The sequence below is a fragment of the Nelumbo lutea genome, chromosome 6 (genome assembly GCF_056320005.1).
Source record: "Nelumbo lutea isolate HS-2025 chromosome 6, American lotus-T2T, whole genome shotgun sequence".
Classification (NCBI taxonomy): Eukaryota; Viridiplantae; Streptophyta; class Magnoliopsida; order Proteales; family Nelumbonaceae; genus Nelumbo; species Nelumbo lutea.
The window spans coordinates 20,775,276-20,788,173 of record NC_142689.1 but is presented as its reverse complement, the minus strand read 5'-3'; the positions used below and the strand labels follow the sequence as shown (position 1 = coordinate 20,788,173).

The 12,898-nt window shown below is 35.8% G+C and overlaps 1 protein-coding gene across 2 annotated transcripts; it reads left to right on the top strand.

The window, feature by feature from the left end:
- Nucleotides 1-2,947: 2,947 nt before the first annotated feature.
- Nucleotides 2,948-4,715, top strand: RLP29 (receptor like protein 29). 2 transcript variants are annotated; one of them, XM_088948847.1, is made up of 2 exons: nucleotides 2,954-4,083; nucleotides 4,223-4,715. In XM_088948847.1, the coding sequence occupies exons 1-2, from the start codon at nucleotides 3,096-3,098 to the stop codon at nucleotides 4,264-4,266; spliced, it is 1,032 nt and encodes a 343-aa protein (XP_088804973.1). In that variant the 5' UTR covers nucleotides 2,954-3,095; the 3' UTR covers nucleotides 4,267-4,715. The 2 variants fall into 2 exon arrangements, with proteins under 2 accessions (XP_088804972.1, XP_088804973.1); XM_088948846.1 differs by having other exon boundaries at nucleotides 2,948-4,715.
- The last annotated feature ends 8,183 nt before the right edge of the window (nucleotides 4,716-12,898 follow it).

Sequence of the window (12,898 nt, the reverse complement as noted above, 5' to 3'; positions counted from 1 at the left end):
AAAAATACAGAAAATTTTCCATGGACATTACTAGATTTCAAATTTCAAGATTAAAGTTCAAACTATGGTATGCATATGATTCATAGTTAGAGATCTCCACCTGTTCTAAATTATCAAAACATTGATGTAACTCACATGTAAAGTAGGAAATTTCTCAACCCAAGAAACGAAAACTACAAAAAACACCAAACCCCTTGCATTCACCAAAATAAACAAAATATAGAGGTGAAACAAGAAAATGATCACGTATCAAAGATGTTGATTCCAAGTTGGGCATAGATTGGAGAGAAAAATCCATCCACAAAATGCAATTGCTATTGGAAATAGAATGACACTGGTAATGGTGGTGTGATAGTGGGTTTGCCACCAATGGGCTTGGGCAGTCGGGCTTGGTCGTAGGCAAGTTGCCGCTGCAAGCCTGCAAGTGCTGCTCCGACTTGCAGGCAGTGGGCTTGGTCACCAATGCCCAATGCCAAGTGTCGAGTGCTGCTCCAAACTTGCCAGACAGCCGTTACAAGCTCACCATCCTCTGTTGCAAGTGTCGGTGAGTCTTTTCGTCATCGAACGCCACTGCAAGTGTTGGTGAGGGTGAGTCTTTTTGCTATCAAATGCCACTGCAAGTGTTGATGAGTCTTTTCGCTGTTGCAAGCTCGCCGGTCATAGTCGATCGGTGTGTGTCGCCGTCCGACGTCGGAGGTGATTGTTGCCGCAAGTGGTAGGTCAGTAGGGTGTGATGGTTGAAAGGAGGGAACTCGGGAAGGGTTAGAAGTTAACCCTAAAGCTAAAGGAAGGGGATTTGAACTTGGTTGGGATATCAATTCCAAGGTCAATTTTGGCCTTGGTAGTTTCACGGGAGTTTGGCTTCGGTCAAGGCAAAACTTATTCGAGCAGCTTTTATAGCCTTGCATTGAGAATATCACCTTATGTGCTTTATTTAATAGGGAGATCTTCTCAATGCAAGGGTGTAAATCAGCTCCATGATTTTGGAATCAGAATTTAATTTGTCAATGTTACTAAAAATCCAAGAAAAGCATATCCAAATGACACTTAAAAGGAAAGTAAAACAGAGATAAAAAGAAGCAAATACAAAGAACACACAAATTTACATGGTTCACCTTATAGCCTACGTCCATAGGTGAAGGAGGTGCAAAAATCCACTATATAGTCAACAATGGAGAAGAAATATAGAGTTCTACTCTCACAACCTCACTCATAGAAAACCCTAAATCCCAAATACACCTCGATGTCTAACTCCTCTCTCCCAAAACAAACCACTATGAAATTTTGCCTTCTGATTTTTCTCAAATTATTTCAAAGTGGATTCATCAAACAGGTCGCCACCAAGAATTCAAGGCACAAATATAACAGTCAAGATCAATTCGAAGGTCAGTTTTGGTCTTGATAGTTTTACTAATAATTCCAAGGTCTAAACAATAATTGTATACAGTTTTTTTCCTATTAAAGCATTGACCTTGATTAACAATTTATCATAAACATTCCACACTCAAATCCATATATCTATTCAATTTCAAAATAATAATAATAATAATAATAATAATAATAATAATAATAATAATAATCATCATCATCATCATCATCTATAAACAACCTAAACAATATCATATAATCAGTAGGATCAGTTCCAAGAATTTAAAACTGGACCTTACCTAGGAACCCATTGAAATTGACCTTCAACATCAATTCCAAGTAGAATTGACCTATTTGTTCACCCCTATTACATGAAATTTAGCCTTTTTTATGTATCAGAAACTTAGGATCTGTTTGGTTCATAGTCGGAATCGGAATTAAAATCCTTCGAAATCAAAATCAGAATTGGAATGACTTATTCCCATAGTCTGTTTGGTTCAAAGAAGAATGGAAATGAGAATTAGAATCAACAGAAATGAGATTTCATTCCCAAGGGAGGGGTAGAGGATGACCATTCCCTCAAATAAAAGAATGGCATTCCAACAGAAATGGGAATGGGATTCCAATTCTACCCAATCCAAACAGTTGGAATTGGAATAACCCATTTCGATTCCGATTCCAGACCCCTATTCCTATAAACCAAATGGGGACTTATTCACCCCCCTATTCCTCCTACTCACATCACCTCCAAACACGCCTTTGAGCAATGAACCAACTTTTGAAAACTTGAGAGCATGGTTTTGGAATTGTTATTGACTTGATCAACGACCTGTTAACCGGTGATCAAATGCATTTAACTCAGGCAACAATAGTTTTGACTATTTTTTATTTTAATTATTTTTTATTTTATTTTTTAAATTGTAATAGGCCATCTATTCAGATGGGACGATCCAAATGTGACTTGGAAACCCGTGATGTGTTAACTAGTCCATTAATCAACCGTTAAGTGACATTTGAAAAGTCAAAAATGTCCTAAGAATGCCATCTAATTCTCTTTATCAACCATCCAAACATTGTCAATAAAATAATTAATTCCAAATTCTAGATTCTTCTAAACTGTCACCAACTTTTTTAAATAGATGAGGCTAGGATTTGTGACTGTTCAATTTTTTATCTATGTTTGGATGGTTGATAAAGAGAATTAGATGGCATTCGAAGGACATTTTTGACTTTTCAAATGTCACTTAACGGCTGTCACATTTTGAAAGTTCCGGTGCGTCACATTTTTTAAGTTCGGGTACTGAATTAGTACAGGATTCGGAAATTTTCCCTTACACTGTGTTTGGTTTGAAGGAAAAGGTAGGGAAAGGACACTGTGTTTGGTTTGAAGGAAAAGGTAGGGAAAGGAATCCCCCCTTCTCTCTCTGGTTTTTCAAATCTTCTTGACCCCTACCTGGACTTCGAAATCCCAATGTCATGACCCCACCGATCAGTTCGGTCACATCTGCAACTCTCTCTCTCTCTCTCCCCGGGCTTCGAATTACCACTCAATGTATGTCATGACCCGGACCCCACCGATCAGTTCAATCACATCTGTAACTCTCTCTCTCTCTCTCTGAGACTCCTCCCAAGCTCAAAGCCGACTCATTCGTCAAGTCCATACTCCATACTACCCAACCAGCAAACAGCAACTGAAACAGAAAAACGGGCCTCCAAACTTCTGCACAATGTGTAGCTCATTCCCAATCTCCACCGCACTGTTTTTTCTGTTTATCGCTTTCTCATTACCTGGTGTTCTTTCTCTTACCACCCATGAACAATGGAAGAAACAGCAGTCCGCCAACGATGTCCACCCCAACGACATGGACCCAGCTGAAGCAGAAACGTTGTTCAAGATCATGGAGACCATGTCGTCTGATAGAAACTGGAGGGTCTCCAACCCAAACCCATGTGAACCAGGCTCTTCATGGCCTGGAATAGAGTGCAAATTAGGCCAGGACAACCGTCTCTATGTCTCCAGGCTTGATTTTGGCACGCCTCCTAATCCGACCTGCAAGGCTACAGCTACCTTTCCTTCTGAAATTTTTCATCTTCTCTACCTTCAATCTGTGTTCTTCTTCCAATGCTTCACTCACACCAAAACAAACATCTCCATACCCCCACGTAGAATCTCCACTTCTCTGCAGCAGCTCAGTCTGAGATCGAACCCTGCACTGGTCGGGCCGATACCACCTCAAATATCTTCCTTGAACTCCCTGCAGATCCTCACATTGTCTCAAAACCACCTCACTGGGAAGATTCCAAAAGAGATCCTTTCTTTGACCTCACTGGTGCACCTTGATTTGAGCTACAATTTCCTTTCAGGAACTATTCCAGACCAGTTGGGAAGTCTCAAGAACCTTGAAGGTCTTGATTTAAGCTACAATTCATTTACGGGTCAGATTCCAGACACAATAGGGCAATTGGGTCTTCTTCAGAAGCTTGATTTGAGTTCGAATTTACTCACTGGTGGCATCCCTGACAGCATAGGAAACCTCAGTTTCTTGGCTTTTATGGCTCTGAGCAACAACAGATTGAAAGGAAAATTTCCTAAAGGCTTGGCAAAGTTGCAGAACCTACAGTACTTCATCATGGATGACAACCCAATGTTCGTTTCCCTGCCGGTTGAGCTTGGGAGTTTGGTAAAGCTGCAAGAGCTCAGGCTTTCAAATTCAGGTTATACAGGAGCCATTCCTCAGAGTTTCTCTCAGCTTCTGAACCTCAGCACTTTAGCTATGCAGAACAATAGATTAACAGGTGAAATTCCAGTTGGTTTAAGTGGTCTATCTCACATATATCATTTGAATCTGAGCAGAAACTTGTTGGCTGGCGTTGTTCCTTTCAACTCTCAATTCCTGAAGCGGTTGGGAAGAAATTTGGATCTCAGTGGGAATCCAGGGCTCTGCTTGGATAAGTCTGTAGTTTGCAATGGAGTAAAGATCGGAGTAAGTGTTTGTAGAAGCAACGGAAATGGTTCTCTTGTCCAACCATTGAGGGATGAAGCTCCATGCCAGCTCTCCAAATCAATCAGTCTGTTGGGTGTTTTATGTCTCTGGGCATTGTATGGGATATTATTTTAGTGTGGATTTTATTCCTTTTTCTTCATCATATCTTCTTTTCCCACTGATTCTTTTGATGGGTTTGATGGGTTTTCTGAAGGTTGAGGTCTGTCATTGAAGAGAGGACCAACTGATTTTTCTGCTAATTTCTGTAACCAGGGCTGTTTCTTTTCTTGGCTGCATTTGGGTACTGTATTTCAACATTGGTTTCTGCTAAATCCAGTAACTGTTTCTATCTTTGTTAGGTTGAAGGATTTAGAAACACCGTCTAAATTGAGTTCAAAGTCACAGCACTACATATTTTTATCCGGTTTGTCTCAAATTCTAAATTCATAAGCTGTTGGAGAGTCTTCTTGGATTCTATATGGAAGTAAGATTTGGGTGTCACCCATCAATCAAAGTTCAATTTATACTTTTATATGGAAAAACTAAAAGCTTGGTTGGAGGATGAGGACCCATGATCAGTTTGGACCCCATAACTTGCCATCTGTCCTAGGTTAGGATGATCTGGCTCTTTGTTCAATGGGGTCCCACCCTTATCTGGACAATGAATAGGAAGTTCAGTTTGAACTATTTGGATTATCGGTCATCACATGCTGGTTAAAGAGAAACAGGTTTCCCACTTATTCAGTTTAGGGAAGAAAACTAAAATGAGGTATTTTAGCTACCAATATAGAATTTGGTGAAGAAAATTGAATACCCAATTGACAAGTGGAAAAGGGTAATGGCTTGGAAGAAAAGGGAAACAATCAATTAAATAAACAAGAGGAGTAGTTGGGACTCGGGACTGGTCACACTGCAATCCGTGAACCCAGCAAGATCTGACTACCAGAACACTTATAAATGGAGGAGCTACAATATTAATAGTGTGAGTCTGTGGTACTGGTACACTTTTTTATTCCTAACCTATCCTTGTCAAGTAGGAGTACAACTTGGTTCGGGTCGAGTTATTGCTTTAATTTTCAATGAGTCCGAACCCTAACCCTAACCCGAGCCTAATTTAATTGAAATTCTTCAAATCAAGCAACTCAATTAGACCAACCTAGGGTGGCTCGTTGATATGTTAATTGATTCGCTCTAGCATTGACGTGCAACCACAGATTTAAGAAGGGGGAGAAGTTAAAAGCAACCCAATTTGCAGCTCTATTTCAATGGATTTTTAATTTGTTTTATTTATTTCAAAAGTTGTGCTTTAGTTTTAGGGAAAATTGCAGGCCACTACCCTGTATTGTGGAGGTAGTGACGCTGAACCCCATGAACTTTCATTTTGTGACAAAGACCTACCATGAATTTTTAAATTCAAGCACTTTTTCCCCTGCCATTAGTATTCTATAAATTAACTTTAAAATGTATTCCCATGTGACTGTCATGTACATGTTTAAACATTTCTAAAATCACAAACTGCCATTAAATCATCTTATGAGACTTTTTTTGTAGAAAATTGATGAAATACAAAAAAAAAACAAAAATTAATGAAAAGGGTAGGAAATTATAAAAAATGCAAGAATCACAAAAAAAATAAAGAAAAGGAGGAAAATAAGACAAAATACAGAAAAAAACAGAAAATATAACAAAGAAAAAGTGGAAAAAATGAAAATTGAAGAAAAAACAAAAAATAAAATATAGCAGAATGAAATTGAGAAAATACAAAAAAAAATGTTGACAAAAAAGAAGAGTAAAGTATAGAAAGACAGGGGAATATAAAAGAATGTAGAACATTGAATGGCATTTTCATAATTTTATCTGAATCTCAAACCCATTAAGAGGGTGGAGCAAAGTGCTGAAATCTGAAAATTCAAGGTGGTCTTTATCCCAAATGAAAGCTCATAGGGGGTTAAGTTTCACTATCCCCAAAATAAAGGGCAACAGTCTGCAATTTCAACTTTCAACTTTCACAGATAAGGCAACAGTCTGCCTTATCTGTGAGCCGGGATGATCAGCAAGGGCACTAAGCAATAGTCCACTTTTAAACGGTCCAAAGGTGGAGCGTCTGTTGGGTTTAAACCAGGGCTATTATGTCATTTAAGTGTCGAGCAGGTATTTCTATTTTCTAACCGGAGTAGGAACAGAACTTTTGTGAAAGAAACAGCACAGAAGAGCCAAGACCCAGAGAGAGAGAGAGAAGTCCTTCATGGGTCTCACTCGGTTACCAAAGAACCAGAAACGTTTCAGATCCTCACGTGGGCGTACCAGTACTTTGTGCAAGGACAAAGGTTACTTTCTTTTGTAAGACACCCACCTCGGGACCCATTTTCTCAGTTCTTACCAGAACTCTCCTTTCTCCCATGAATTTACTTATTTACCTAAACATAATGATCTCTCTATCAAGTTGCAGTTTCGAGTTTTCTGATTTTTACTTTGATAAGCATGGGTTGCTTAGCCTTGAGAGTACCTGTATCTGTCCTATGCGTGTGGTTTTTTTGACCACTTTGGAGATTCTCAGGAACAGATCCTCTGAAAATTTTGCTAGGATTTTACTTTGAATAGCTTCTAATGCCTGATTTTGGGGTGAGGTTTAGGTTGTGCTTGGTACCGTCAGAGAGAGAGAGATTTTTTCTACCTGAAGCTTTTTTGGGTTGATTAATACAAATTGTTGTTTCTATCGTTAAATGTCAATCATGTGTCCCATGGGAGCGGATACTTTGAACCAATGATAATATTTCACTGATCCAAAACATTTTAGGTAGAAATAACAATTCTAAAGCTTTGCTCAATTTGATCATGGCTGATACGTATCGTTCCAATAGAGTCCGATACGCGGAACATGCAGAAATCATTTATCTCGTTTCTTTCTGTATGTATCACACCGATATGGGCTTGAAATTTGATTTTTTTCGGGTTCCCTTCATTCATTAATCTCTTTAATTACTTTTATATTTAATTCTAACTTTTCTTTCATTAATTAGTTAATTACTCCTACTTTAAATTTAAATTTGAATTTTAAAGTTTAATTTGAATTCTCTTTTTAATTCCACTAATTAATGATACTCTCTCATTAATTCTGCTAATTAATGATCCTATCTCATTAATTTCGTTTTGTTAGTATAAAAAGCTACAAACTTTAAACAATGGCAAAATTCAAACCTTAGTCACTAGGTTTTAACAACCATAAGTCACCACTAGGCCACACCCATTTGTTTGTTATGGTCATATGCATTATTATTTTTAAGTAAATTTTCTATTTTTCAATGAATATTTATTAATAAATGCTAGAATTAATCATTAAAATTTATATACTAATAAATATTAATATAAATTGATGTACACACATAATATTTATATTGGTTATTTGATGTATACACATTCATATCAACAGTTATTAATTGTAATTTTTTACAATTAAATGATTATAAATATGGATTTTTGCATTTAAATAACTTATTTACAATCATTTAAAACTTATAATTATTGTTAGTAATATATTTTCTAGGATATATTTGAATTTTCTAACATATTTATACGTATCTTAATTTTTCAACTATATCTATGCATATCTAAAACATATTCTAATGTCTCTTAGAATTGTTTTTTAATACACTTTACATTTTCGATACTTTGAACATTGATCAATTTTGATGTAATGGTAAAATTTATAGCTGACAAGTATGGGAACATTAGTTTTTTTTTTTCTTTTTTATTTTTTTTCATGTGAGATCATAAGTTTGAGTCTATTAACATGTCAAAGGTTAATTGTTTTCTATTTTGGCCAGATGAATGCCAGGTCAGATGAGATGGGAACTCTATATCGTGTTCTCAGCGGTGTGTAGAGAATTTTTTGTGAATAATCTGTAAGGGCAGATTTGATGAGCCAGACATGTGATACAAATCTAACTCCGTCATACCAACCGGATCAAGTCATTAATAGGATTGAAGGAAGTAGGAGTGAAAAGGGAAGTCCTATTTCCACACAATAAGGATGTTTTTTTATTAATGACACACCCACATTAAAAAAAAAAAAAAAGATGTTTTACCCCGAAGCAGAGGAAAAACAGATAAACTGGAAAAAAGCCATTACTTTTGGATTCCATCAGGTATTTTGTGGCGGGTAAATCCAGAAATTAGCAGAAGTGTGATTCTTTTTCCACATTGAATTTCTTTTCTATTTAAATTCATTGTAAAACACCTAAAACAAAGAGGATATGTTTTACAATATCCATACTGATTGTACATTTTTTAAGCTGGATAAAACAATGCAGAACATGATTCAATTAGTTCTTAAAAATAAAATTGAAATAAAAAATAGAACTTATAAATTAAGCAAATAATTTTCACAACATTAACTGTTTCTTCTTTATCTCCTCTTCCTCCTTTTCTTCTTGGCTCGTTTTTCGGTAAGTTATTTAATTAGGTAAATGAATCTGGGTAAATTTTTCTTAGGAAATACTTACCTAGGTAAGTGCATTTAACCATGTTCTTTTATTTCTCATATAAATATAGCAATGCCCATTTTAGCCATAAGTCTAATATTAAAAGAGTCATTTTTGTTCCATTCAAGTATTGTCAACTTTTACACCCTCTGGTGGGTGGAAAAGTTATTTACCCATGTAGGAGATGGGTAATAAACTTTCCTTGGTCCTCACATAAACCTAAAAAAAGAACATGGGTAAATGCACAGATGCGTAATAAACTTTCCTTGGTCCTAATATACTTTTTAAAATAAAATTACTGTTCATCTCCTTCCTCTCCGATGTCAATGGGAATGGCACCTGGCAGAGCCAAAGAACGGGAATTGCTTTCTATGGACGGTGTCGCCCACAAATGACAAATCCACCCTATGCGGCCTGGCAGAGCCAGGTGCCAGGCCGTTCTTCTTCTTTGGCTCAGTTTAAAAATCCACCGTATGGTCCATGACTCAGTTTAAAATTAAATCCCCATTAATTCAATTTTGGGTAATCCAAAACTCGACCAAACCAAATTCAAAAGCCAAGCTCCGAGTCCCAAACCAGCACATTTCTAGAACGGGAATTGTCATTTGGCTCTGCCAGGTGCCAGGCCGTTCTTGTTCTTTGACAAATCTACCATTCGCCCACAAATAATCTTTGGCTCTACCAGGTCCTTCTTCTTCCTCTTCTTTCTTCTTATGTTTTTTCTTCTTCTCTGCATCTTAATTTGGAGCAGAGCTGCTATGAGTTCATCTATAAACCATCTGACCTCCATTCCTTGAAGAAAAGTCCATCCAATCGAAGGAATCTCGACAACCACGAGAACCAAATGCTCTTCACCACTCACCAGATATCGATGGCTAGGAATTCGGAATAGCACCGAGCGACTGCTGGTTACTCGAGCGAATTTGGAAGCTTCTCACAGACTTATGGATCCGGGCAATTTTCTCTGCCTGAAAAACCATCTTGAAATAACTAAATTGGAAAAGGTCGACCAATGAGTTGTTTCTTCTTCCGCAGTCTCCTTCATCACAACGATTCTTCCCCGTTCAAGAAGAACAGTTTTCGTAATCGTATCACGAAATAGATATACGAACTGCATAGGATCATTTGCTCGAATGGGATAATCTTCGAAAGTTCTAAAGGAAGGGTTCCGGCGATATTGGGCGTGGAGGTGGATCCAAAAGGAGGGCTAAGGGTTCAGAAGCGGCGATTAGGGGTGAATTCGAGCCGAGCCGAGTCGAATAGTATCAGGTTCGAGACTATTCTACAAGTTTCGAGCTCGGTTCGAGCCAAAACCTTGAGCTTGAGCTCGGGTCGAGTCAAGAATTCATAAGCTCGAGCTCGGCTCGGCTCGACTCTTTTATATTTTATAAAAATAAAAATTATATATAAATTTTTTATTTTATATTTAAAAATTTAATAATTATAATATTTTTATTATATATATTCGAGCCAGCTCGCAAGTTTAATTGGGCTTGAGCTCGGCTCGTTGCCACCCTTGGCAGCGATGAAGCTCTTTCATGGCCATCGAAAGGAGGAGGAAAGAGAAAGGTAGAGACACTAGGTGGGGAGATTTGTTCAGTGGTCTAAAGGATGAAGGAGATGAATAATGTTTCTACTCTTTTTTTATTTTTATTTTTTAAGTTATCATATTCTAGAAATTATGTTAAAAATATTATTTTTATTAATAATAAGACTCAAAAATTACCTTTATCAACTATAATCCTTTTATAAAAAAGACTAAAATTTTTCATATTAATAATATGCGTTATCCATGATGCTGAAAAGGTATGATAATGGATTCTGCCCATCTTTCAAAAGAAAGATGTCTTTTTCAAAGAAACAGATAAAACAGTTTCGAAATCCTCTGGAAATGATGTTGAGGCCACTATTAGGCACATGAAAGAATTTGACAATCTCTCTAATTCGTTAATTTTCTCTTTTTCAGAATTTTCCTAATTTTTATAAATAGTTAATAACGATGTTACGCATGAATGTATGTATATACGTATATTTGTATATAAATATCTTGTATGTTTCTCATATTAGATAAAAATTAGGGTTAAAAGACAAATCCCATTTAAAAGCCATTACTTGGCATAATGGTAAAATCTCGGGCTATTAAATGAGAATACAGGTAAAAAAGAAAAAAGGTAAATGAGATATTGAATTTGATTCATTCTATTTGATGACTATACCTTCAAAATGTTTCAATGGTAGTTACTATATATGTCACGGGCCAAAGGGCCAGGTTTGGCATAGACTGGCCTCACCTCAAAAGCCGATTAAATTAAAGATTAACCCGACCTGACCCGATAAAGGTAGGTCAAGGTAGGTTTATCATTTAACCCGATCCACTAACATATCCAATGAATTGTGGATTGATTTCCAACTATATCAAATTCTATTTCCCTGCTTTCATATTCTCTCCGCTAGTGGAAAAGAGATTCAATAATGTTAATAATATAATACAAAGTAGCATAAACTAAAGTTGTATGTGGTATAATTGCTATTTCTATTTGAAACGTTTTGTACTTGATCAATACAAGTCAGCATACAATGTTATTTAGGGCTATTTACAATTAAAACAAGAATAACTTAAAAATGCAGGTATGGGACTGGTCATTGATGCTTATAGTTGAAATGTCAGTTTGACTTTTCTTGCTTTATGAGGTGAACTGTAACTCTCGTATGTGATGTGATAATACATGCCTTGCTAATTTCTATTGATCAATTCGATAGGTTTTAAGTAGAAACAATAATGGAACCAATCACTACCTAAATCGTATCACATAAGGCTTCGTTTGGAAATGATATAAATAAGTGTGAATGTAAATATGTAGAGTGTAAAGCGGTTCGTATAAATTGTAGAGCTGGGTTAGTTTAGCACTGTTAAATTTACCATATTATTATCAAACAGACTTTTAGCTGTAATGGATGCAAAAAACTCATTTGAATGCAAATTTACTTCTTTTTTATTGATGTACTTTTACATCTTATTATCAATGTAAATATGCATGGAAAATGTGTTTTCTGTCATTTGTCAATGCATAAATGTAATGTTGTCAAATACAGGCAAAAGTAAACCAGGGTGCAAATTTTGTGTGTAAAAAATAATGTGCATGAAATGGTTTAGAATTGCAACCTCTCCTAGTGGAACTAGAAAGAATTTCAAACAACATGCTATATGGCTCAATGTATTTTGTTAAATTAAAAGAAGGCAACAAGGGAATGCCATTGGACTGGTTATCTCTAGGATCCATCAACCCTTTACAAAAATTGTTATGGAATAATAACATATTCAGGGACCTCAACAAACAGCATGAGATTTTAGGTTGAATGGTTGTTTGAGATGGTATTAGAGCTTGTTTCATCAAGTATTCAAGTTTTTAATCTTCATTGTCCCATTATAATTAATTAAAGTTTAGCACAATGTATGGGCGGGCCTATGCTTGTCCACTCCTTAAGCCTGATGATCTTTTTGCATGAGTGGGCATGTTAGAAAACAAAAACCTATTCAAGGACCTCACCTAATAGCTTAAACTTCTAAGTTGAACGGTTCTTTGAGAGAAATACTTTAAATCCATGATAAAGTCCTATACCATTAGTAAGATCAGTGTTAATAAGTAAGCATAACAAGTATTTTTTTTGGTTACTTGGAAAATAAATAAGAAAGGAAAAGGGTGTGGGAAGTACATAGAGAATTTCATAAAATGCTTTAGGCCACATTTGGTTCTAGGGGAGATTTTGGTAGGATGGAAAAGGATGGTCAGAGAAAGGAAAAATGGGTAAAAAATTTTGACATTCTATTGTTTAGTTAGAAAGGGGAAAATGGTGGGAAAACTAATAATAATAATAATAATAATAATAATAATAATAATTAGTACAATTTTTTTATTGTTTTATATTTAATTATTAATTATGAATTATGAATTAGTATGTTTACTTTATTAGTTTAATAATAATTTATAATTTAATAATTTATTTTTTATTAATAATTTTAATATTTTATTATTAATTGGAAAATTATATGTAATTGAATAATAT

Excerpts from the sequence above, each read along its gene's own strand:
- RLP29 (XM_088948846.1), top strand. The coding sequence starts at position 3,096 with ATGTGTAGCTCATTCCCAATCTCCACCGCACTGTTTTTTCTGTTTATC.